The following is a 23497-nucleotide window of genomic DNA, read 5'->3' on the forward strand; positions in this document are numbered from 1 at the left end:
TTCTCCTTTCTACTTTCAAGTCTTCTGTTTTCTGTCATTCTCTCTACTTCTTTATAGCTTTTCCCCCTCTCATGTCCCCTTTCCAATTTCCTGACCCATATGTACCTACACTCATTGTCAAATAAATAACCTATATATAAATTAGAAATTGGGGGTCTATGTGTGAGAGAAAGCATGTGGTGTTTGTTTTTCTAAGTCTGGGATACTTTAATATGATTTTCATATCTATTTGCAAATGTCATTTTGAGTATGATTTCATTGTGTATATATAGCATATTTTCATTATTGTCTGTCGATGGACATCTAGGCCGATTCCATTCCTTGCTATTGCCAGTAGAGCACTGTTGAACACAAATGTACAGGTATCTCTGGGGTACAATGTAGAGTCCTTTGGAAGTTTTAGGAATGGGTCAGGTGACAGTCCTATTTTTCAGTCCTTGAGAAACTTCTACACTGATTCCCATAGAGTCTGTGTAAGTTTTACACTCTTACCAAGGGTAAATATAAGGACTCCTTTGGGTGGAGATATTTTTTAAAGGAAGTAGAATCAGTTGCAGTACAACATGTAAGAGACTTCGAAATTTTGATGTAGATGTGTTAACCTGTTTGTAGATGGCTATCTCAGCTGTTGCTGGTATTCTCAAGCAGCTGAAAAGAACTCACAAAAAGCTGACCATCAACCCTTATGAAATCAGTAAGTAATACCCCAGGTAAAATCAGCGCTTTTCAGTAATACTTAGAAAATTTCCTGGAGTACTCCCAGAGGCTAGGAGTGGTGGCACAGGGCTTTAATTCCACAAGTTTGGAAGTAGAGGTAGGAAGATCTGGAATTCAAAACTCAGCCTGAGTTATATTAACACAGTAATATTTTAATTGTGGGTTAGACTGTAGTCCACAGAAAAATGTCTTTAAGAATGTTTTTCTTTTGATATGAAGGACATGCATTTGAATAAGTGATGATTATTTCAGTAAGGCGTGTTGATAAAATTAATGACATAGAATCAATGTTGATTTTTTTTTTTGATTTCTGAGAATTGTGGTTTGATAAAAAAAAAACATTCTTAATACTTCTGACTGGGTGGTGGCACACGCCTTTAATCCCAGCACTCCAGAGGCAGAGACAGGGAGATCTCTGTGATTTCCAGGACAGGCTCCAAAGCTGCAGAAAAACCCTTTCTTGAAAAACCATTAAAAAGGAAGGAAGGAAGACTTTTGTATTCTGTACTGTGGGGGTACAGAGACTTTGTGTGATCAGTTTCCCATAAGACTACTTCAATAAATGTGTGTTTGTGGGTACATACATACCATGGCATGCATGTGAAGAAGAAGACAGCTATGGGAGTCAGCTTTGTCTCTTCAGCGTGGATTAGGCAGTGAACTCTGCCGCAGTGCCAGTGCTTCTACCTGCTGGGCCATCTACAGCCCTATGGGGTCTTTCTGGAGACAATATTAACAAGTGATCACTTGTTGAGTCACAGGCAAGCCTAGAGAGATGGCTCAGTGCTTAAGAGCATATATTGTTTTGGTACAAGGACCAGTTTCTACTCCAAGCACTGACACCAGGCAGCTCACAACTGCTTGTGACACTAGTTCCATCTGATGCCTCTAACTTCAGACACACAAATATTAATAAATAAATGTTTACTTTAAAAAAAGTTATAATCAGGGCATGGTGGTCCAGACCTTTTATTTCAATACTTGGGAGGCAGAGGCAGGAGGATCTCTGTGTTCCAGGCCAGCTCTGTGTTCTAGGCCAGCAAGGGCATAAAGTGACCCTGCCTCTTAAAAACATAAAAAAAGGAATTAGTGTTTTCAAATTGATTGAATCTGAGTGCTTTTTTTTTTTTTTAGGTGGATGTCCCAAACCCACCAAAATTCCTGCTGGTGATAGACCTGATAATCATTGGCTGCATTATGATAGCAAAAATATACCAAGAACAAAAAAAGAATGGGAGTCAAGTTGCTTTGTTGAAAAAACTCACTGGGGATACTACAACTGGCCAAAGTAAGTCACAGTTCACCCCCACATCAGTCAACATTTCTTTCTTTCTTCCTTAACTTTGTTAGATTAGATTTCTAGGTTCAGAGGCACTTAAAGGTCTTTTCATTCTTTCTTCTTTTCCTTTTTTTCGCTCCTGCCAATGCTATGCTTCATTCCCTCCCACTTCTACTACAGTCCTGAGCTGTTGCTAATGCCATGCAGTATGGCTAGGGAGTCTCTGAATTGTGCGCCTTTGCGTAAATGGTAACACACTCATCTAAACCACAAGCACTTTGCTTTCATTGTTGAGTCCAATAACTTAGGTCACCAGAGCATGAGGCTTTGTAGACTCTTAAAGACAGACAGTTACAATCTATTAAAGTGCCTCCTTTTTTTGCTCTTGAAGGTCTATCATTTTCTTTTGTTCATGTTATAAATTCTTACTGTGTAGGAACATGGTTGTGTATGCCGGTGCAGAAGAGCAGCCTAAGCTTGGCAGAAGCAGGGAGGATATGACGGAGGTAAGTGTTCGTTTCATTGTGGTTTTAATTGCATCTTGGCTACTGATTTAGCTCCATCTTAGTCAAATCTGTTTTTAGCCCCATTCTTGTATTTCAGTGTAGTACAACATAAACACAGGTGAATGTATACTATTGTCCCATCACTTGGGTGCGAGCTGACACTGCTGTTATCAGGGTTGCCCTCAAGTTGCTACTGTGTTCAGCACTCCACTAGGTACTGCCCTGTTTCTTGTATTAGTTCTGGATGATAAAAGGCTCTTGAGCAAAAATAATAACTAATTTGGGTTTCCATTGTATATAAATCATGCCTTTTTGGGAAATAGATGTTTAGACTTTTTTAAGATTTATTCTTAAAATTGTTTTTAATTATGACTATCTGTGTATGAGTGTGTACCTGGGTGCAGGTTCTACAGGGTAAGAGGTATTACCCTCCTGGAACTGAAATTACAAGTAGTGACCTCTGACACGGATGCTGGGAATGCTGGGAACAACTCAGGTCTTCGGGAAGAGTACTGCCATTGTTACCACTGAGCCATCTCTTCAGCCCAAATATCTATATTTTAAAATCAAAACATTTTAGTTAAGCTAGGTGTGGTAGAGTATGTGTGTAATGTCTGAACTCAGTATAGAAGGACTCAGCTTCAGGGGGACTGCTGTAAGTTCAAAGCCAGTCTGGACTGTAGAATAAGACAGCCTATAACTAACCGAACAAAAGGAAAGACAGACAGAAAGAAAAAATCCACAGAATGAAGCAAACTTTTATTCCTCATTGAACATACCTCATTATCACTTTAAATCATGACTTAAGTTCTTGAAATCTTAGTTTAAGATCTTAGTTTTCTTCAAGTTACTGTTTAAGTTTTCTGGTTCTTAACAGCCTTTCTTTAAAGGCTGCCGTTATACAAAGACGGAAATGGTTTGTTGGAATTTTTTTTGCAGTTAGGAAGTTTTTATAAATTGCGCTCAGCTGGCACTGAAAGAAGTGTTAGTCCTCATTTCTCAAGCTGAGTGAACATTTTGGTTTTCATTCATAGGATGAGAAATGACATCAAAATCCATGGAAGTAAAGAGCAAAACTTAATATTCTTAGAGTTGCTGTAGTGATATTTCATTTGTATTTTAATGAATAAAGCTTGCCTGAAATGCAGAGAGTAAAATAGCCGCACTGATCAGCCTTAAAGATCAGGCAGTGGTGACACACACTTTAGTCCCAGCCTCACTAGTTTGCCATAGAAACCAGATGGTAGTGATGCTTGCCTTTAATCCCAGTGGTGCACACCTTTAATCCCAGCACTAGAGAGGGGAAAAAGATAGGGAAAGGCAGCTCTCACACACAGTCTCATTCTGAGATTCCTGGAGACAGGATCGTCATTTCGGGCTGAGTTAGAGGTAAGCGCCAGTGTCTGGCTGTTTTGCTTTTTCAGAAACTCAAAACAGCCAAGCCACTTGAGAGTTCTTACCTGTGCCAAGGCTCAAACAAACAAAGGGGCGATCTTGTCCTCAGAGTGACTACAGACTGAGACCCTGGGCTCCTGCCTCTTCCTGTCTTATATTCCTCTCTAGTGCTGGGATTAAAGGTGTGCACCACCACTGCCTGGCCATATGGCTAACTAGTATGACTATTGGAATTAAAAGCATGTGCCACCACTGCCTGGCCTGTATTGCCGATTAGTGTGGCTAGCTTTGCACTCTGATCTTCAGGCCAGCTTTATGTATTAAAACTCTATAAGCTATAGTCATCTAGCTAAAAAAATAAAAGGCTTAAAATTTTATTTTAGCTTTATCAGAATCGTGTGCTCTAAAGTAGAATTTAAACCCTGAACATGGTTCTTTTTTTTTTCAATTTTGTAGGCAGAACAGATTGTGTATGATCGTTTTTCTGACCCAAAGTTTGTCGAGCAGTTAATTACTTTTCTATCTTTAGAAGACAGAAAAGGAAGAGATAAGTTTAGTCCCCGGCGTTTCTGCCTCTTTAAGGTAATTGTGTTTTATGTACTTTTTTCATAAAGCTTAGTGATTACCAGTTTATAGGCTCATAAATTTCAAATATTTGATTAAAATTTGAATTTACCTATTGTCTTTCTTAATCTAAAGTGGTAATGACGTTAAACACGAAATTAAATTAATATTAACTGGGAATTTTTAAGGCAACCTTTTAAATTATTAATGTTATTAGTATTAGTAACAAAAATGTATTTTAATATAAAGTTGCAATATTCTTACTATTGAAACTGACATTATTAAAGAATTAAATTCTAGTGGAGTAATGTAGACAATAATTAAAAACTTAATTATCAAGATAATGCTATTTCAATACTGAATTAACTTTTCTTTGTTTCTGTAGGGTATATTTAGAAATTTTGATGATGCCTTTCTGCCTATTCTGAAGCCCCATTTAGAACGTTTGGTTGCAGATTCTCATGAAAGTACCCAGAGATGTGTTGCAGAAATTATAGCTGGTTTAATCAGAGGTTCTAAGCATTGGACATTTGAGAAGGTGATGGTATCATCCATCTGTGGAGGGTTTTGTTTGTTTTCTTTTGGGCTTTGTTGATTATTTATCCACCACACACTAGAATACCAGGACTGGGGAAGTAGTGGCAGGAGGATCGAGAGTTGAAGGCCAGCCTGGGCTACAGGAGGCCTTATCTGAATAAGAGGGAAAAAAAGTAGAAAAGTAGCAATCAGTGTCACATTTATGATACTGCCTCCTGAATTATGACAAGTTCATCTTTATAAAATGTGCAAAAATGGAACCTGGTGATGTGTTTCAGTTGGTAGAGTGAATCATGCACAAGGCCCTCTGTTGGATCTTGGTGATATGGTTCAAAAATCCCAGCATTCTGGAAGGTGGAAAGCAAGAACATCAGAAATTCAAAATTAGCCTCTGCTCCATTGCAAGTTTGAGGCTAGCCATGGATGCATGAAACACTGTGCTAGGATTAAAGATGTCTACCACCACACCCAGCTTAAAGAAAATCGTAAGACAAAGCAAAATCCAAAAAACCGGTTTCTTTCAACAAGGGTTTATATACAACACATGAACCCTGCCTCCATCTTAGTGGAGCTGCTGTTGAATTAGCTATTCCAAATCACATTTTTTTTTTAAATTTTTTAAATTTTTTTTTTATCCTGAATACTACCTCCCTGTTTGTTCATTTAAAACCCAAGAGCATGGCTATGCAGTGTGGTCATTCATTACATGTGAGGCTGTTAGAAAAGGAAGGTCTTAGTTTCCTCTTGCAGTGACACAAAGTCTATCTTTCCAGATCACAGTTGTTTGTGCATGGAACGTTTGAAACCACAAACATGGTCAGTCCTTGATTATCACACCTTAAGTGAATACCGTGTCGTATTGGAGCTCCCATGCCTCCTACTCAGGTTTCCTTTTGCCCAGTGTGATAGCTATATTATCCAAAAGTTTTTTGTTTGTTTTTTTAAAAACTTTTCCCTCTAAGAGATTTTATAAGGAACCATATAAAGTTTTTCCTCTTTTTTGAATGATATTCTGAGAAATAAATTGAACTATTTTCTATAGGTCATATATAATTTATATACTACACTATAGGAATTATAACATAGTAAGATCTCTTAGTTGGGTAGTCTGTGAAGTCCTATTTGTGTGTATGTATTTCCAGGAGGAATTTTCATAATTGTTGTATGTCACTAACTTTCCTATGTTTTACTTTGAGAAGGTGGAGAAGCTTTGGGAGCTCCTGTGCCCACTGCTGAGAACAGCTCTGTCCAACATGACAGTGGAGACATACAATGACTGGGGAACCTGCATAGCCACATCCTGTGTAAGCAGTGCTTTCTGCTTGTCCCCCTTGTGGGTCACTGTGATTTCAAATTGTGTCAGTCTGTGCTCCCCTTGGAATCTTGACAGTTTGTTTATGCCTTTTGTTGTTGTTCATAACTGAAGATGGTGCTTTTCAAGCCTTCTCAGCAGCCCTTGACTATAACTCTGGTTCTGACGTCTGTTCTGACATAGTAATACAGTTTTAAATTTACACATCAAACCATGTTTTGGGAAATGTAGTTTACACATAGTAAAAGCCATGTAATAGTTACACATGATGTTAATAACAACTGTGCTTGTTGCTCGTGTGCCTCTTCTATATAAATTGCCTATTTTACTAATTATTTTTTCACTATTAACTGTGTTAATAGTGTTGATAGTATTAATAGTATTGATAACTAAATTGTGTTTGGCTCCCCAGTTTTAGTTTGGCTTGTTTCTTACATACTTACTTGTAATATAACTGAGTATAATTGATTTGCACAGTTACTTTTTAATTAATTTTTATTATTAATTTGTATCTTCAACACAGGAAAGCAGAGATCCCCGGAAGCTTCATTGGCTTTTTGAGCTGCTTTTGGAGTCACCATTGAGTGGTGAAGGGGGATCCTTTGTAGATGCATGGTAAATAAAAGAAAACCTGTAAGGTTGATATTATTAAAGATTTTATACTAACTAATGAATAAATGGAGATGAGTTACTAGGCATGGTGGAACACACCTGTGATTCCTGCACTAGGAAGGTTAGGGAGAAGATCATGTGTTTGTAGCCAGCCTGGGCTATTGCACCAAGTTCCAGGCCATCCAGATCAACATGAGCAAGTCTCAGAACAAAAAGTCAGGAAATGAATTATCCAAGTGCTAAATTAAGTGATGAATTTCTTTTAGTGGCTGTGGTACTTATTTATGATTTTGTAAGCAATGTGCCAGCTACAACATAAGTCACCCAGCTTTTTGTGCTAACATAGTTTTTGAGGGGCCATTCTGGCTTCTTTGTCATAATCAGATTGTTCTTTTTTTTTTTTTCTGCTACCAAACATGCAAAGCAGATAGGCTGTACAATATAGTGGTCAAGGACTTGCCTCTCGTACCCTGTATTGCCAAAGAAACAAGGAAGATATAAAGGAGGCTTTATTTGGTAAATGAGAAAAGTGGGAACAATTAAAAAATAATAAAGGAAATCCCCATTAAAATGTTCATGTGCCTGTGTGATGGCTCAGCAAATCTAAATGTTTGCTTATAAACCTGATGACCTGAATTCAATCCCTGGGACCCACATGGTGACCACATAGTGAAATGAGACATATATAGACTGACACACATACGCTACACACACACACACACACACACACACACACACACTACACACACACACACAGAGAAAAAAGGCATAAGATAGGACCAGTGAGGTAGCTGAGCTGGTAAAGGTGCTTGTACCAAGCCTGATGACCTGAGTTTGATTTCGGGAATCCTCATGGTTGAAGAAGAAAACAGACTCTTGGAAGTTGTTTTCTGACCTTCACCCTCGTGCTGTGGCATGCATATATCCCCAACTGCCCCACCAACACTAAATAAATAAGAAAGGTCAATGGTTATTCTTTTTTAAAACTTAATAGTAGAAAATATACTACTACTAAAAATCATTTGAAAAACATTTTAATGTAAATATAAGAAGTAGGTGAAAATATTTTAAAAAGTAGAAAAATTACAGAAAAGGGGATGTGGAAGGCAGTCTTCATCAGATGTTACTATTTTGATTTATAGATGATTTATTTAGTGAGAAGAAGCTATTTATTGTGATCTAAGAGAAAGCAGGAAAAGACTAAAATGGAATATTATAATTCTGTATATAGATAATCTTATAATATAAATTTACAATCTTAGCCTAGGAAAGCAGAGTATAATACAATCTTTCTGTCCTTAAATTATAGCCGACTCTATGTGCTACAAGGTGGCCTTGCCCAGCAAGAATGGAGAGTCCCTGAGCTATTACACAGACTTCTGAAGTACTTGGAACCCAAACTCACCCAGGTTTACAAAAATGTCAGAGAACGGATAGGGAGGTATGTGTGACTTTTCTCTTGGTTTTGATTAGCTCTTGAGTCTTTGTATTGTTTTAATACCAAACAATAATACATAATAGTCATGTTCCCAGTGAGTGTGGTGTTGTCTTCCTCTTGTTCACTATTTTGTTCTGCAAGACAAGACACTAAATATAAATTAGGAGGCAATGTACTCAAAAACCAGCAGTGAACAGGTGCCATACTATAGGTTTGAACTCCGAATTATATGGCATGTTTTACTCTGGAAATGATCTGAGAACCTCTCTGGTAATTATCTTGTGAAATTTTGCTTTGATTGAGCTATAAGGTTTGAACTTCATTTTTAATTCTCATACCAGACTGCCTACTCTTGTGCATTTTATTTAACAGTGTGCTGACCTACATATTTATGATAGATGTTTCTTTGCCAAATACCACACCAACAACATCCCCTTGTATTTCTGAGTTTACTGCTCGAGTCCTAGAAAAACTGAAGCCTCTCACGGATGTGGATGAAGAAATTCAGAACCATGTTATGGAAGAAAATGGCATTGGTGAAGAAGATGAACGAACTCAGGGCATTAAACTCTTAAAAACCAGTGAGTCTTAAAATTGGTAGAAAATTCACTTGAAAACAGCTATTTTAGTTTATTTGGGATCCCCACACACATACGTTTTATTTCTTTTGATAAAAATAGAAGTTTTTCTGTTTTTAACCTTTTTTGTTTATTTTGGTTTAGATTTTCTTTTGAGTTTTTTGGGGGGGATTGATTTTTTTTTTCTCCATATAACCTCACTGTCCTGGAACTCACTAAGTAGACCAGGCTGGCCTTGAACTCATAGAGAGCCACCTGCCTCTGCTTCTGCCCCTGCCTCCCAAATATGCCACCATTCTCCTTTTTTTAAAAAAAAAAATGATATTTTGTTGATTTTTGAGTTGTAGTTGTTTAAATGTCCTTGGTATTACTTGCTGGGATTTAAGGCATGTGCCACCATGCCAGGCAATTTTAACCATTTAAAGGCTGTGAGTCCACACTCAACCCATCTCTAGAATTCTCTCCATGGCAAGCTGAAAATCTGTACCTATTTCACAGTAACTTCTCATTTCCCTCCCCTGTTCCTAGTCCCAAATAGCCACTACTTTACTTTCTGTCTTTGGAGTTTGTCTATTCTAGGTGGCTCTTATCAGTCTTATTGATTGTTTTATCTCTGGCATATTTCACTCTGCAAAATATTTTGTGATTATTCCATTATCTTTGTAAGGGTTTCAGTGGCTGTGAAAAGACACCATGACACTACTCTGACAAAAGAATATGCCTAATTGTGGTGGCTTTCAGGTTCAGAGATTTCGTCCATTATCATGGTAGGGACTGTGGTGGCATGCAGGCAGACATGGTGCTGGAGAGTAACTAAGAGTTATACATGTGGATCTGCAAGCGGAAGGAAAAGAGAGTGAGCTGAGCTACTGAGCCTGGCTTAAGCTTCTCAAAACCGCACATGGAGTATCCTTTTTGGTAGCTAAAAAAAAAAAAAATCATAAGGATTGTAACTATAAGCTATTCTGTCATTATTTTAGGTATCTCAGAATTCTTGGCTAGTTTAAAATACATTAAAAGTACTTGTTAGGTAGGCTATTGATAATTTGTAGGGTTTTTTTTCTACCCTTAGTATCCTCAGTTACTTAATAGCCATTACCATGGGTGATGTTAGACTACTAATAAATAAGTCTGATTTGAGATACTGTAGCTACTCTTACATTTAAAGAGCTGTCAGGAACATTAGCATTGCATTATTCTTTATGGTCCCTAACTTAATAGCTTGACTGATTCCATGTGTTTGTTTCCAAATAGTACTGAAATGGCTTATGGCAAGTGCAGGAAGATCTTTCTCTACAGCAGTCAAAGAACAACTTCAGCTTCTGCCTTTGTTCTTTAAGGTAAGACTATAAGTTGAAATGAAGAATACCATTTTCTCTAGACTTTCAAGGAAAGTTATAATCATCACCCGTTAGGCTGATACGTTTTTAATGTAGTGGTTGAATTTTGATTGCATCTCTTGATAGGAGATTTTCACAGAAAAACTCTTAGGTAATAGTAGTTTACACTGAAAATATATATACATGTGTATTGCATAATATACTTAATATATGCATACTTAATTACCATTGCTATTGAAATATATATCATTAGTGATATATTACTGTGAAGAGACACTATGATTATGGCAACTCTTATCAAAGAAAGCATTTAACCTAGGGCTTGCTTACAGTTTAAGAGATTTAGTTCATTATCCTCATGATGGGAAGCATGGCAGCTTGCTGGCATACATGGTTCCTAAGTGTTCTGCTTTCGAATCTGCGGGCAGCAGGAAAGAGACTGAACCATTGGGCCTGGCTTGGGCTTCTGAGATCTTAAAAACCATCCTCAGTGATACATTTCCCTCAGAAAGCCATACCTACCCCAATAAGGCCATACCTCTTTATCCTAAGTTGTGCCGCTCCCCTGATGATCAAGCATTCACATATATGAGCCCATGGGGTTCATTCCTATTCAAACCACCACAGTCTGAGTGTATGGCAGATATATGAAAAGTCTTTTCTCTTTTTCACATTGAATCCTGTGTAGCCCAGGCTAGCCTCAGACTTGCTGTGTAGCAAAAGGTGACCTTGAACTACCTCCACTTCGTAAATGTTGAGATTACTGGCATAAACTACCACATACAGCTAAACACACAAGTTTTGCAGACCAAGCATTGTTTCACCAATTTTTTGTTTTGTTTTGTTTCTCAAGACAGAGTTTCTCTGTGTAACTACTCTGGCTATCCTGGAACTCAATTTGTAGACCAGGCTGGCCTGGAGCTCACAGAGATCCACCAGCCTTTGCCTCCCACATGCTGGAACTCAAAGTGTGTGCCACCATACCCTGCTAGCCAATTTTATTTTAGAGAACATATAAATGATTAAAAAGGACAATGAGATTTTAGTATGGTAATTTCTCCTGCCTAGATTATTCCTTATGTAGCTGTTGTAATGTAATGTAATAAACCACTTAATGTATAGTAGCTTTGTTTTATTTTATTACAGCCAATTAATAGGTAGACAGTAACAGGCAAGAATAGGAGCCAGGTACTTGGATTTAGACTTGGCTCCATTGATGATGAACTGACCATGTTATCATGAGCAAATAATCTAGGCCCTCAGAATGTTTTTCCTCATGTGCAAGTTGAGAGTAGTATCCACTCACATCCCAAGGATGTGGGAAAGGTTATGTGAGTTATATTACATATCTTTCATTCTTAAAATTGAGTTTTGTGATTGGATTTAATAATGTAATACTATTTCATCTTAATTTTCGACTCCCCACATTCCTGTTAGTTCAGATTAAGTAGAATAATACACTGATCTATTGGATTCTATAATAAGTGAGAAAGTTGCCTGCCTGTGCAAAGTGCTCAGTACTTGTGTCAAGGCATATAATAAACACTAGGAATGGTCAAGGATGGGGCTTTAGTCATTGGCATAGCACTTGCCCCCATTCAAAAATTACCAACATGGTACCTTAATACTTTTATTTAAAGGAGTAATCTAGAGTTCTCACAATGACTCAGTGGTAAAGGTGCCTGCTGTCAAACTTGACAACCTGGCTTTAATTCCTAGAGCCCACATGATGGAATGAGAGAATGGGTATCTGTAAGTTTCCCTCTGACCTTCACATGCTTACTGTGGGGTGTGTGTGTGTGTGTGTGTGTGTGTGTGTGTATACAGTAATAAATTTAAAATAAAGTTAACCCATAGAAATCAGTTTCAAGAAATTCTTAAAGCTAGGTATAGTTGTACATGCCTCTGATCCCCATCATTTGGGAGGGTGAGGCAGGAGGATCAAGTACAAGGTCAACTTAGACTACACAGTGGGTTCCTGTCTCAAAAATGCTAAGCAATCCATATCATTCAAGATAAAGAATGATATTTTCTAAGATTATTAAACAGAGTCCTGGTTGTGTGCATTACTGCTCAAATGGAAAGGTATCCTGGCAGCCAGGAGCAAATGAATACCACAAAGTCACATCACGCAACAAACCTCACACAAGAGATTTATTGGAAAGGAAAAAAAAAAAAAAAAACAGGAGGATGGTTGCCTCTGCTCCAGCGAGAAACAGCAGAGAACTGAACAGAATAAGGCCTTACACAGAGTTTCTTGGGAAGCGGGTGGAGCTTTCCATGGTGGAATTTGGGGGAATTTCATGTCCAGAGTTTGGGTTTTTTACTCTACAGGGTGGGGACAGGGATCAGCAATTAGGGCAGTTCAAGTATTCTGTGGGTAGAACCTGGCAGTTAGAAATCCTTGGGGGAAGGAGTGGTACTGGAGCATAGAGACTCTTCCTTTTATTTTTAATTTTTAAAAAAAAATGTTTATGTGTATGAGCATTTTGCCTGCATGTATGTAAGTGTAAAACATTCATTTTTGATACCTTCAAAGTTCAGAAGAGGCTGTAAGGTTCCTCGAGCTGGAGGTTTAGACAGTTGTGATCTGCTGTGTAGGTGCTGGGAATCTAGCCCAGATACTCTAGAAAAGCCCCCAGTTACTCTTAGCCACTGAGCCATCTCTCCACCTTAGTCTTCCATTTAACTAAGGTTCTTTATTATTGAGCACTAGAAATCTACCAAGTGGTAAAGCAAAAGTGGAAAATTAATTGGATTATCAGAAAATATCTAGGTGGTTTACAGAACAAAGTAAAAACTGAAAAGCTGAGTAGGAGCCATAGCTCCAAGAATCTAGATTATAGAAAATAATAGGATTCTACTCCATGGCGTTGCTTTCTTGGATCCCTTCAAGATCCACATGCCCAAATCCAAGGTTACAATGAGCAAACTCTTTGTCTGTCTTGGACGAGACTTTCTTGATTGACAGTCCTGCAGAATGCAAGAGAGGATGATAATCCATAAAGAATTTGGTGTTTTAGCAGTAACAGGAATGGATACTGACATAGATATTTACATACACTAAACTACCTTTTACATGTTAAGGAAATTGTAAGTCATCATCTAATTTTTATGAATAATGAGTTTTATTTTCAAAACTTGTATATTTTGAAATCATTAAGGATTCATGGGAAGCTGCAAAATAAATCAACCAAATTCTATGGTACTTTTCACTCCACTTTTTCTAACATTTAACATATTCCACAACTGTAGTATAATCTCAAGATTAGGAAGCCGATATTGGTCTACACATTACCTAATTCTTTGTCGTCGTTTTGCCACCTGTGTCTTATACACTGCAACAAAACAACTATTTCATTACTATGACAGTCCTAATTACACCCATTTTATACACACACTTATTTGTTCTCAATCTCTACAAATTTTTTAAAAGATTTATTTGTGTGTGTGTGTGTGTGTATGTGTGTGTGTGTTTTGCTTGAATGTCTGCATGCATGTCATGTGCCCACAAAGGCCAGAATAGAAGGGGTTGGATGCCCTGGAACTTGAGTCCTGTGAGTATTGGGAACAAAACCTGGGTCCTCTGCAGGAGCAGCAAGTGCTCTTAGCTGCAGAGCTATATCTTCAGCCCCTCTTTATAAATGATAACATTTAAAGATTTAAGTAGTGGGACTTGTAAAATGCCTCGGTACCCAGCCTAATGAACTGAGTTCAAAACCCAGGACTCAGACAGTGGAAAAAGAGAATCACCTCCTGCAAAAGTTTATCCTCTGACCTCCGCAGCCTGCACACATAATTTTCAAACTTTGAAACAATATTAGCAACTATAAATTCAAATACAACATAACCAGTATAAGCTTTTTTTTTTCTGTCCTTTCCTGTCTTTATTTCATAACTTTCTCAACCTTGAAAGGTTAGGAAGAAACCCTCATAGAATGGAACAATATATCCAGACGGCGGTTTCTTGGGAACATTTCCTATGAAAATTGGGGCTTCTTGAAGAAATAAGAAACATCTAAGATAAACTAGCTTATCTTGGCATATCATATCTGAAACCAAGATGCCAGTTTGAATTGTAGAAATGAGTATCATCTTGAGTAATACAAAGCTATCAGATTTGTAGAAGTTGCTGGGTTTATAATGATAAAAGTACCTTAAGGACGATAATTGTTCACCATTGCAGTATAGGAAGGAACTCACTATTCTTAACAAGGGAAAGCTTTTTCATATATAAAGTATTCTAGGTAGCAGTGAAGAAAATTATGAAAGATAATACTACCATACTGCAGACTTCTTTTTTTATAGTGAATTATTGCATAAGGAAAAACTATAGTGAAGGAAACACATAGCAATTCTTATGTTTTGCCCAGTATCACACATGTCAATAAAATGAAACCTAGATCCAATGGCCAGAGTACAGGATATACTGAAACCAAGATACATCATCTCATGGATACAATCAGGGGAGGCCATGACTGAGGAAATTACCAAACAAAAACCTCAGTTTTTCCCTCCAAATGTGAAAAACTGGCCAACAAGGAATTTTCAGATGTAGAAACAAAGCTACTAATGCATCATGTTATGATTATGATGTTGAGTGATTCAGAAAATCTGTGTAACAACGTGCCAGTGCTACAGTGTGGGAGATTTGAGCACTATGGAGTTTTTTGTGGTTGTTTTGCTTCGTTTTATTTGAGACAGTATCTCATCCTGTACCCCTGGTTGACCTGCAACTCACGCTGTAGACCAGACTTCCTCAGATTCACAGATCCACCTACTTTTCCTCCTGAGCTCTAGGGCTTAAGTCTGACTACTGCTGAGTGTTTTGTATTGTAACTGTAATGATGTTTCAAGTATGGTGATACCATTCTAGATTTTTAAAAAAGATAACATACCAGGGCTTGCGTTAGGTAATTTAGTTGATAAAAGGGGGCAGCAAGAAGCAAAAATGAAACAAGGTTATCTGAGTTAGGTGTTATTTAAAAAGTGATTGGTTTGTAAGGTGTTCGTTGTGTTTTTGTTTATGTTTACAATTTCCATAGATGTTTGGCCTCAGATTGGCTATGCAGCCCTGACTGGCCCTGGACTTGCCATTTTCTTGCCTCATCCTTGTGGGTGCTGGGATGCCTGTACTTACTGATGATCACTCACTGTTGCATTTGTTTTGTTCTCGAGATTGCCCCAGTGGAAAATGACAATAGCTATGATGAACTGAAAAGAGATGCAAAGCTTTGTTTGTCACTGATGTCTCAGGGGTTACTCTACCCTCATCAAGTGCCTTTGGTACTTCAGGTGCTAAACCAAGTAAGTATATGGATACAATAGTTACATCCTCTGTCTAGCATTGTTTTGCCATTCTGAAGATTTCACAATGGGCTGTAAAATGCGTAATACCTGATTTTTGTGGCTATTGGGCTTTTTGTCTTTTGAGTTAGTTTTACTAAGTAGCCCTAACTTGCTTGGAATTCACCAGATCAAGCTGGCCTGTGACTCACAAACAGCTACCTGCCTCTGCCTCCCAAGTAGTGGTATTAAATGTGTGTTATCACACGTGGTCTCTGATGTTTGTTTCAAGATTTTTTTGTTTTGTTTTTAAATTTTTGTATCGACCAATACTATATTGGATAGATATAGAGTACACAGCCTTGTCTTGTTCCTGGTTTTAGCAAAATATCTTTGAGTTTCTCTCCATTTAATTTGATGTTGGCTGTTGGCTTGCTGTATATTGCCTTTATTATGTTTTGTAACATGAAGGGGCCGGCTTGTTGGGGTATCTGTCCCGCCCGGTACCCCACAGCCAGCAAGCCCCAGAGAAAATCAATCACACAGAGATCTCTATAAGTTATAAATATAAAGCTGATTGGCCCATTAGGTCAGGCTACTTATTAGTTCTTATAACTTATGTTACCCCATTATCCTTATCTACGTTAGCCACACGGCTCAGTACCTTTCTCAGCTGGGCAGCTTACATCTTTCCTCTCCGGTGGTCTGGGCAGAACTTCGGAGGGAGCTTCCTGCTTCCCAGAATACTCCCAGTCTCTTTGCTCCACCTCTACTTCCTGTCTGACTTTCCCGCCTATACTGCCTGCCTGGCCAATCAGCATTTTATTAAAATATGATTGACAGAATACAGACAATTCTCCTGCACCATTTCCCTCTTTTTTTTTTTTAAAAAACAAAGGAAAATACCCATAGTCCATTTGTTGGGAATGTGGGCGTAGTATTCCAGGCTATTTCCTGCTGGTTGGGGGCGCTGATAATCTTATGGGGACCTAAAGAAAATTTAGAGTTATAATTAAGTCCTGACTGGAGTATCCTGTGAGTCTTGATTATCTCAGGCAGCAGTCTTGAATCTGTTCTGGATGTAGAACTCAGACATCTGGGACATCTGTTTCTACTGGAGGTTTCTCAGGTGGTCTTTCTTTATTGAACCTGATTTTTCTTAACTCAGAATGAATCCACAGCTTCTCATTTTCTGTGGAAACAAAAGCAAAATATCTTCTCCAAAGTAACATACCTTTTGACTTCAGTTTTGAAGCCAAGGTATTTTCAAAATACCTATCTTGGATTAGTTCAGCTGCATTTATAAACAAAAGTCTTTTAGCAGCTGTTGCTCCTTTCTCAGCACTCAAACAATTCAAAGAGAGCATAATAACATACAGTATCAAGATTCTCTGTGTATTTTCCATCTTTATGAGACTTTATTTTAACCTCTATTTCTTGTATTTTTACTTTTACTTTTTGAGACAGGTTCTCTGTATATCTTTGTTCTGGAATAACTCTGTAGACCAGGCTGTCCTTGAACTCACAGAGATCTGTCTCTGCCTCCCCAGTGCTAGGATTAAAGGTGTGTGCTACCACACCTTGAACTCAGAGATCTGAGGCATTGAAATTAAAGGCGTGTACTACCACACCTTGAAGTCACAGAGGTCAACTACCTCTGCCCCTTAAAGTCTCAGAGTTCAATGTACCTCTGCCTCCCAAGTGTTGGGATTAAAGGTGTGTACCACCACACCCAACTACTCTCTTTCTTTCCTTTAAGAACTTTAACTTTTAGCCTGCATATATTTTTAACACACTGTAAACCATTTAGAGGTTTTCTTCATCTTTGAATCTCTCTTTACTGTATATCTCTCTTTTTCTGACTACATGAGTCTTTAAGGAGAAAATTAAAGTCGTGGCTTTGACAGCTAGATCCAGCCCATTCCTTAGCTTTCCAGCCTCATGGCAGAGATACCACTGGAGCCCACCACCTGCCTCCCAGCTAGCTTTACCCCTGAAATAATTACACGGAAACTGTATTCTTTTAAACACTGCCTGGACCATTATCTCTAGCCTCTTATTGGCTAACTCTTAAATATTGATCTAACCCATTTCTAATAATCTGTATAGCATCACAAGGGGGTGGCTTACCAGGAGGATTCTAACCTGTGGCCGTCTCGGAGAGGAGAGTCATGGCGATTGCCTGCCTCTGCTTTCTTTCTCCCACAATTCTGTTCTGTCTACTCCACCCACCTAAGGGCTGGCCTATCAAAAAGGCCAAGACAGTTTCTTTATTAACCAATGAAAGTAACACATAGACAGTTAACCCTCCTCGATCATTTCCCCTTTTTCTGTTTAAACAAAAAAGAAAAGCTTTCACTTTAACATAGTAAAATTGCATATAACAAAACAGTTATCAAGCAAGAATTACAGTTACAATATTTATATCTACTTTATCTTTTATCATAACTAAGGAAAACTGTAACTAACCATTCTTCAACTCCATCAAAGACTTCAGAAGGATATAATATTACCTAATTAAACAAGAAATAAGCAACTTCCAAACTCTAGAAATGACAGAGGCATCTCGCTGCCTGGACAGTCACCCAAAGTTCTTTTGTATTGTTGGGGCATCCATCTTCGGCCTACAGGCCCCATAGTATCCAGCAGACATTTCCATGAAGCAGGAAATTTCAAAGACAGTTCAGTCACTATCTGCTTTGTCATGCAGAATGTCTCACAGACTATTTCATGAATCAGGAACCCCAAAAGACCATCTCACCTTTAGGCAAGTTTAGCAGTCCTCTCTCTGTGGGTTCTTTGTGTCCAGTTTATGCATCAGTCCAGGCAAGAACAGTTTCTTGCCCAAATGGCTATCAAGCTCCATAAGGAGCCTCTTCAATGCCCATCTTCCTCTTGAAGTAGATTTGTGCTGCCAGGAGCAGACATGTCTCATTGTCATGAAAAGCCCTAAGTTATTAAAACATTAAATGCCATATTCTGTAGTCTTTGAAAGATATGAAGAATGCCTATTTTACTGAAATATATCTCTCTATATCTAGAAAATCTAACTAACATGACTACAAGCTTGACTATTATCGATGATTATCCATTAACAACCTATATTTCCTAATTATACATTACATTTTTAAATGAACTGCACAATCACAATACCTTAATCAAGATCAGAAATACATATATATATAACAAAATTGACCTTAAAATCCATACCAATGTAAATTATTCATATCTATATCATATCCCCCTTTAAATGTAAAAGAGCATTTATAAACAATATTTGGGAATATGGGCGTAGTTTTTTCTCTCCAAACTGCTTCGTGCTGAATGGGGGCGCTGTTAATCAGATCTTTCATGGTGTAACCTGTGTGTCAGGTTCATCTCAGTTGACAGTTGAGTGAAGTCATTTTCTGAAGGTGTTCACTGCAATCTTTCAGGAGAGCGTGGTCTATTATACCATATTGGAATAGAAGCAATCCACAGGGTCTCATCCTCTGTGAAAACAAAAGAAGGACCTCCTTTCCAAAGCTTCACGTCCTTTGACCCAAATTCTGAAGTCATTATACCCTTATATCCATTCTGGTTTAGCTTGGCAGCCCATATAATGAAATGTCTCTCTGTACTTAGCTCCTTCACAGTCAAAAATTTTAAAGAAAACACAAAGTACATAATCCAGACTCTCTGTGAATTTTCCATTTTTACGTAGCTTATTTTCCTTTATTTCTTTTAACCTATAACTCTCTGTAATCTGTCTCTTTAAAGACTTTACCCTTTTTTTAAGGCATTAACTTTATTCTCTATATTCTTTTTATTCTCTCTCCCAAGCCTACGTACACTCATCCAACACTGTGACCCATTTAGAGGTCTTTTATGTCTGAATCTGTCCTATTGTGAATCTGTAATTTTTTTAGTATCGAGGAGCACTTCTTAATATGCTAAGCAGTTCTTAAAAACTTAAGTCGCACCATGTAGAGGTAATACGGTACTGCCTATTTCCTGCCCAGTCTAAACCTTAACTGTGCTTTTATTATGATAATTATGATCGTTCCTGCCCGAGGTCAGCACAGTTTAGTGTTGGAGCAGAGCTGGAGCCGCTCCAGCCTCAGAGCAGAGTCTGCACAGTTCCAGGCACACAGCAGGTCCACATTGAAGCCGCACTCAATCGTTTAATTCTGAGACTGAGCATGCAGCCCAGAAATTCTTTTCATCCAAGTAACAGCCAAATCTGATGTGCAGAGTAATATACAGCCTGCAAACATCTTTCTGTATGGCGGCAGAAATCCTCCATGCTCTCCCGTCTGCCTAAGCCTGGTCCCACAGTCTGCCCAGGTGGGGAGAGCAGGCATGGTCTCAGAGTATTTTCCTCCTGGTCCCGAGCCGGAGTGGGAACACAAACATCTGGGCCCAGAAATGCTCCATAGCTGGAGTTTGCACCAGCAGCAGGGCCCAGGAAGCCGCGGTTTAAAATGGCGCAGCTTTTTTTCTGCCGCTAATGCTGAAACAGGAAATCTCTCTACAGCACGCCCTAGCAAACAGCAAAATCTGTGTTAAACTCTCTTTATTATTTTTAAGCCTTCTCAGGTTTTTAAGTGGATTTAGTTACCACGTTGGGCGCCACTCTGCAGAAATAGGGAACGGCGGGCTGTGCTCCAGCCCGGATCCTGGCTAGCTTACCCCTGAAATAATTACACGGAAACTGTATTCTTTTAAACACTGCCTGGCCCATTATCTATAGCATCTTATTGGCTAACTCTCACATCTTGCTTTAACCCATATTTAGTAATCTGTGTAGCACCACGAGGTGGTGGCTTACCGGGAAAGATTCAGCATGTATAAGAATTTGTTGGATTTAATTTTTTTTTGACGGATGAATCTATTTCCTCTATTTTATCTTCAATGCCTGAGATCTGTTGCATTCTGTTGGTTATGCTTGCATTGGTAGTTCCTGTTTGTTTACCCAGATTTTCCATTTCCAGAGTTCCTGCAGTTTGTGTTTTCTTTATTGCTTCTATTTTAGTTTTCAAGTCTTGAACTGATTCCTCCATTGCTTGATTGTTTTTTCTTGGCTTTCTTTGCTATTTTTTTAAAGTGATTTATTGATTTCTTCCAATTTTTTTTTCTTTTCCTCCGTTTTTTTAAGGGAATTTTTCACTTCCTCTATCATCTTCATAAAGTTATTTTTAAGATTGTTTTCTTCTTCATCTGAGTTAGGATGTTCAGGTCTTACTGTTATATAAAACTGGTTTTTGGTGGTGCCATATTGCTGTTTATATTGTTAAATCTATTCTTACATTGTCACCTACCCATCTCTTCTTCCAGTTGTTTTAGGTGGGGCCTGTAACTCGGGTGATCACAGATACATCAGGGGATGGTGCAGGTTGGCAGGAAGGATCATGCTTCCTGGTCCCTGGGGGTGCAGTGGGTGGAGGTGATCTCCATGGGCTAAGGCCAAGAGAGCAGCTGGATGCAGCCGGTTAGTCTGGCACTCACCTCTTCCTTCAGGTGTATGCCGGGTTTGTGGCCTGGCTCTTACAATCTTTCCACCTCTTTTTTTGCGTATATCCCTGAGCCCTTGAGTCAGGAGTTTGATAAGAATATCCCATTTAGGACTGGGTACTCCAAAATCTCTCACTCTCTGCCCATTGTCCATTTGTGGGTATCTATTAATTAATTATATCCAGTGCAAGAAGCTTCTCTGGTGAGGACTGAGCAACACACTGATCTATGGGTGTTGCTATATCTCATTGAAAGCCATTTTATTGCTGTTATTTTAGCAGATGAATAGTAGTAGGTTTACCCTTAGGGCCTATACCTATCCAGTCTCAATTTCTTGAGGTTAGGTACCTAGTAAGGGACTGGGCAGGAGATCTTCCAAGGAAGAGTAAATAGAACATAGTGCTATAAAGAGATAAAGAGACTATGAGGGTTAAATGAAGAGCGGGGTGGGAGTACAAGGTAAAAGAATATGGGAAGGGACAACTATAGGCCTTTTGAAAAGCCATATGGAAACTTACTAGAAAAAGCTTTTTAAAATATCTATGCATATGTAAGTAATTTTAAATGGTGTCTCTGTATGATGGTGGAAACATTCCTCCAACTAAATGTGCAACCAGTTAAATCCTCCAATGCCTAGAATGGGATATATAGCTTATGGGTTGTTAGTCAAAGAGGTTTCATATATACCTTCCCCCAAAACATCACAAGCTTTTGCCAAAACTGTTGGTTCATCTCTACAACCTGATGAGAAGGGCCTTTTGCTGAAAAGACCACTTACTTTTTATCAGCAAAACTGAGAAATAGAACTGTTTCCAAACTAGCAGTTTCAACTCTCCTGACTAGTGTTCATAATAATGGAAGGTACCCCTGCATGCTACCAGAGGAGGAAGATTATCATCAATATCATCCAAGAACAAATGTTGCAACTTACAGTAGTATGCTTGCAAGATATACTAGTGCAACAGTGGCACACATGTTATGGGTATAACCAACTACTTTTACTTGGATTTAAGTCTCACTCCGGGAGATGGAACCCTTACCTGACACTAGTAGTTCATATTCTTGTTTGCTTCTCAGGCCTTACCTGTTTCTCTTGATTGTAGAGTAATATGTAGAACTTGGATGAGTTGTCTTAATTATGAATACTTCTCTACCAAGAGAATATTTTGACTTTTATCAGTGTCTTACTTTCCCACCATTGAACAGTCAAGACATTCTGAATAACTGCCTTGGTAACTCGACCATGCTACTCTTTGCTTAGAAGGAAATGGAAGATAGAGTTAATTGCAACTATACCTGTGAAAGTAGAATCAATGTAAAATATTGTATTACTTATATGTAATGTTATATATACTCATTTCTCATTCACAGACAGCAAGAAGCAGTTCTTGGCATGCAAGATATACAGTGCTGACCTACCTCCAGACCATGGTATTTTATAACCTCTTTATTTTCCTAAACATTGAGGATGCAGTCAAAGACATCAGATGGCTGATTATATGCCTTTTGGAGGATGAACAATTAGAGGTAAACTTTATGTTAAAACAAATGGAAATTCATTTAACTTAAGAAATATGACTATGAGACTAAGGCATTAACATTTTCATAAGTTCAAAACCAGCCTTGACCAAAGAGTGCAATACATAGGATTTGTTTTATTTAAATGTTATTTAACTTTAATTTTAGTATAGCAACCTGTGAGTAGTCATGATTTCCTGTAATACAGATAAAAACTACTGGGCAATTTCTGGATATGTCTTCTTGCAATTGATTGACATATTACTTAAATGAAATGCATATAACCTGCATTTTCTTGTGTATGAAATGAGGGGTTGTAATTGCTATTTCTTTTCTCTTTTTATTGAAAATAGATTATTTTCTCATTCAGTATGTCCTGATTATAGTTTCCCTTCTCTGTACTCATTTATGAGTATAGCAGAATACTGTTAGGAGTCATTTTTATTGATGTATCTTTGTTAGTTTTTGGGGGTTTTGTTGTTGTTGTTGTTGTTGTTTTGGTTCGGTTTGGTTTTGAGACCAATAGTGTTTGGTTTTACCCTAGGTCTCTGAACTACCTATCTGGTTCTTGGTCACCTAAGCATTGTCAAGTATCAGTTCTATCTTGTAGAGTGGGTCTTGAGTCAAATCAGATATTGGTTGATTATTCCCACAAGTTCTGTGCCACCGTTGCTCCAGTATATCTTGCAGGAAGAACAAATTGTAGTTCAAAGGTTTTGTAGCTGGGTTGGTGTTTGTTTCTCTTTTGGTAGCTTGTAGAGTGCCTTCCCCACACTAAAACATAGGAGTGAAGATAATCTTCAACTCAATTAGATCAATATAAGAAAACATGCTGCAATAAGTATAGAATAAAATAGAATTGATCCTGAAAAAGAAAAATACAAAATTTTTTATAAAAATATTACTTATTTTACAGACTTGA

At 38.1% G+C, this 23497-nt stretch overlaps 1 protein-coding gene across 2 annotated transcripts in view; it reads left to right on the plus strand.

Annotated features, from left to right (window-relative positions):
* Psme4 (proteasome activator subunit 4) overlaps window positions 1–23497 on the plus strand; it is a 107430-nt gene that overhangs the window by 71720 nt on the left and 12213 nt on the right. For both annotated transcript variants that reach the window (XM_085692331.2, XM_048427553.3), the window contains 12 exons: window positions 613–694; window positions 1852–2005; window positions 2433–2502; window positions 4354–4479; window positions 4847–4999; window positions 6198–6302; window positions 6834–6925; window positions 8232–8363; window positions 8733–8941; window positions 10193–10278; window positions 15457–15585; window positions 22429–22584. In XM_085692331.2, coding sequence (XP_085548457.2) covers window positions 613–694; window positions 1852–2005; window positions 2433–2502; window positions 4354–4479; window positions 4847–4999; window positions 6198–6302; window positions 6834–6925; window positions 8232–8363; window positions 8733–8941; window positions 10193–10278; window positions 15457–15585; window positions 22429–22584 — 1494 coding nt within the window. The remainder of the gene's footprint in view (window positions 1–612; window positions 695–1851; window positions 2006–2432; window positions 2503–4353; window positions 4480–4846; window positions 5000–6197; window positions 6303–6833; window positions 6926–8231; window positions 8364–8732; window positions 8942–10192; window positions 10279–15456; window positions 15586–22428; window positions 22585–23497) is intronic.

This window comes from Myodes glareolus, chromosome 8 (assembly GCF_982192425.1).
Source record: "Myodes glareolus chromosome 8, mMyoGla1.1, whole genome shotgun sequence".
NCBI classification, from domain to species: domain Eukaryota; kingdom Metazoa; phylum Chordata; class Mammalia; order Rodentia; family Cricetidae; genus Myodes; species Myodes glareolus.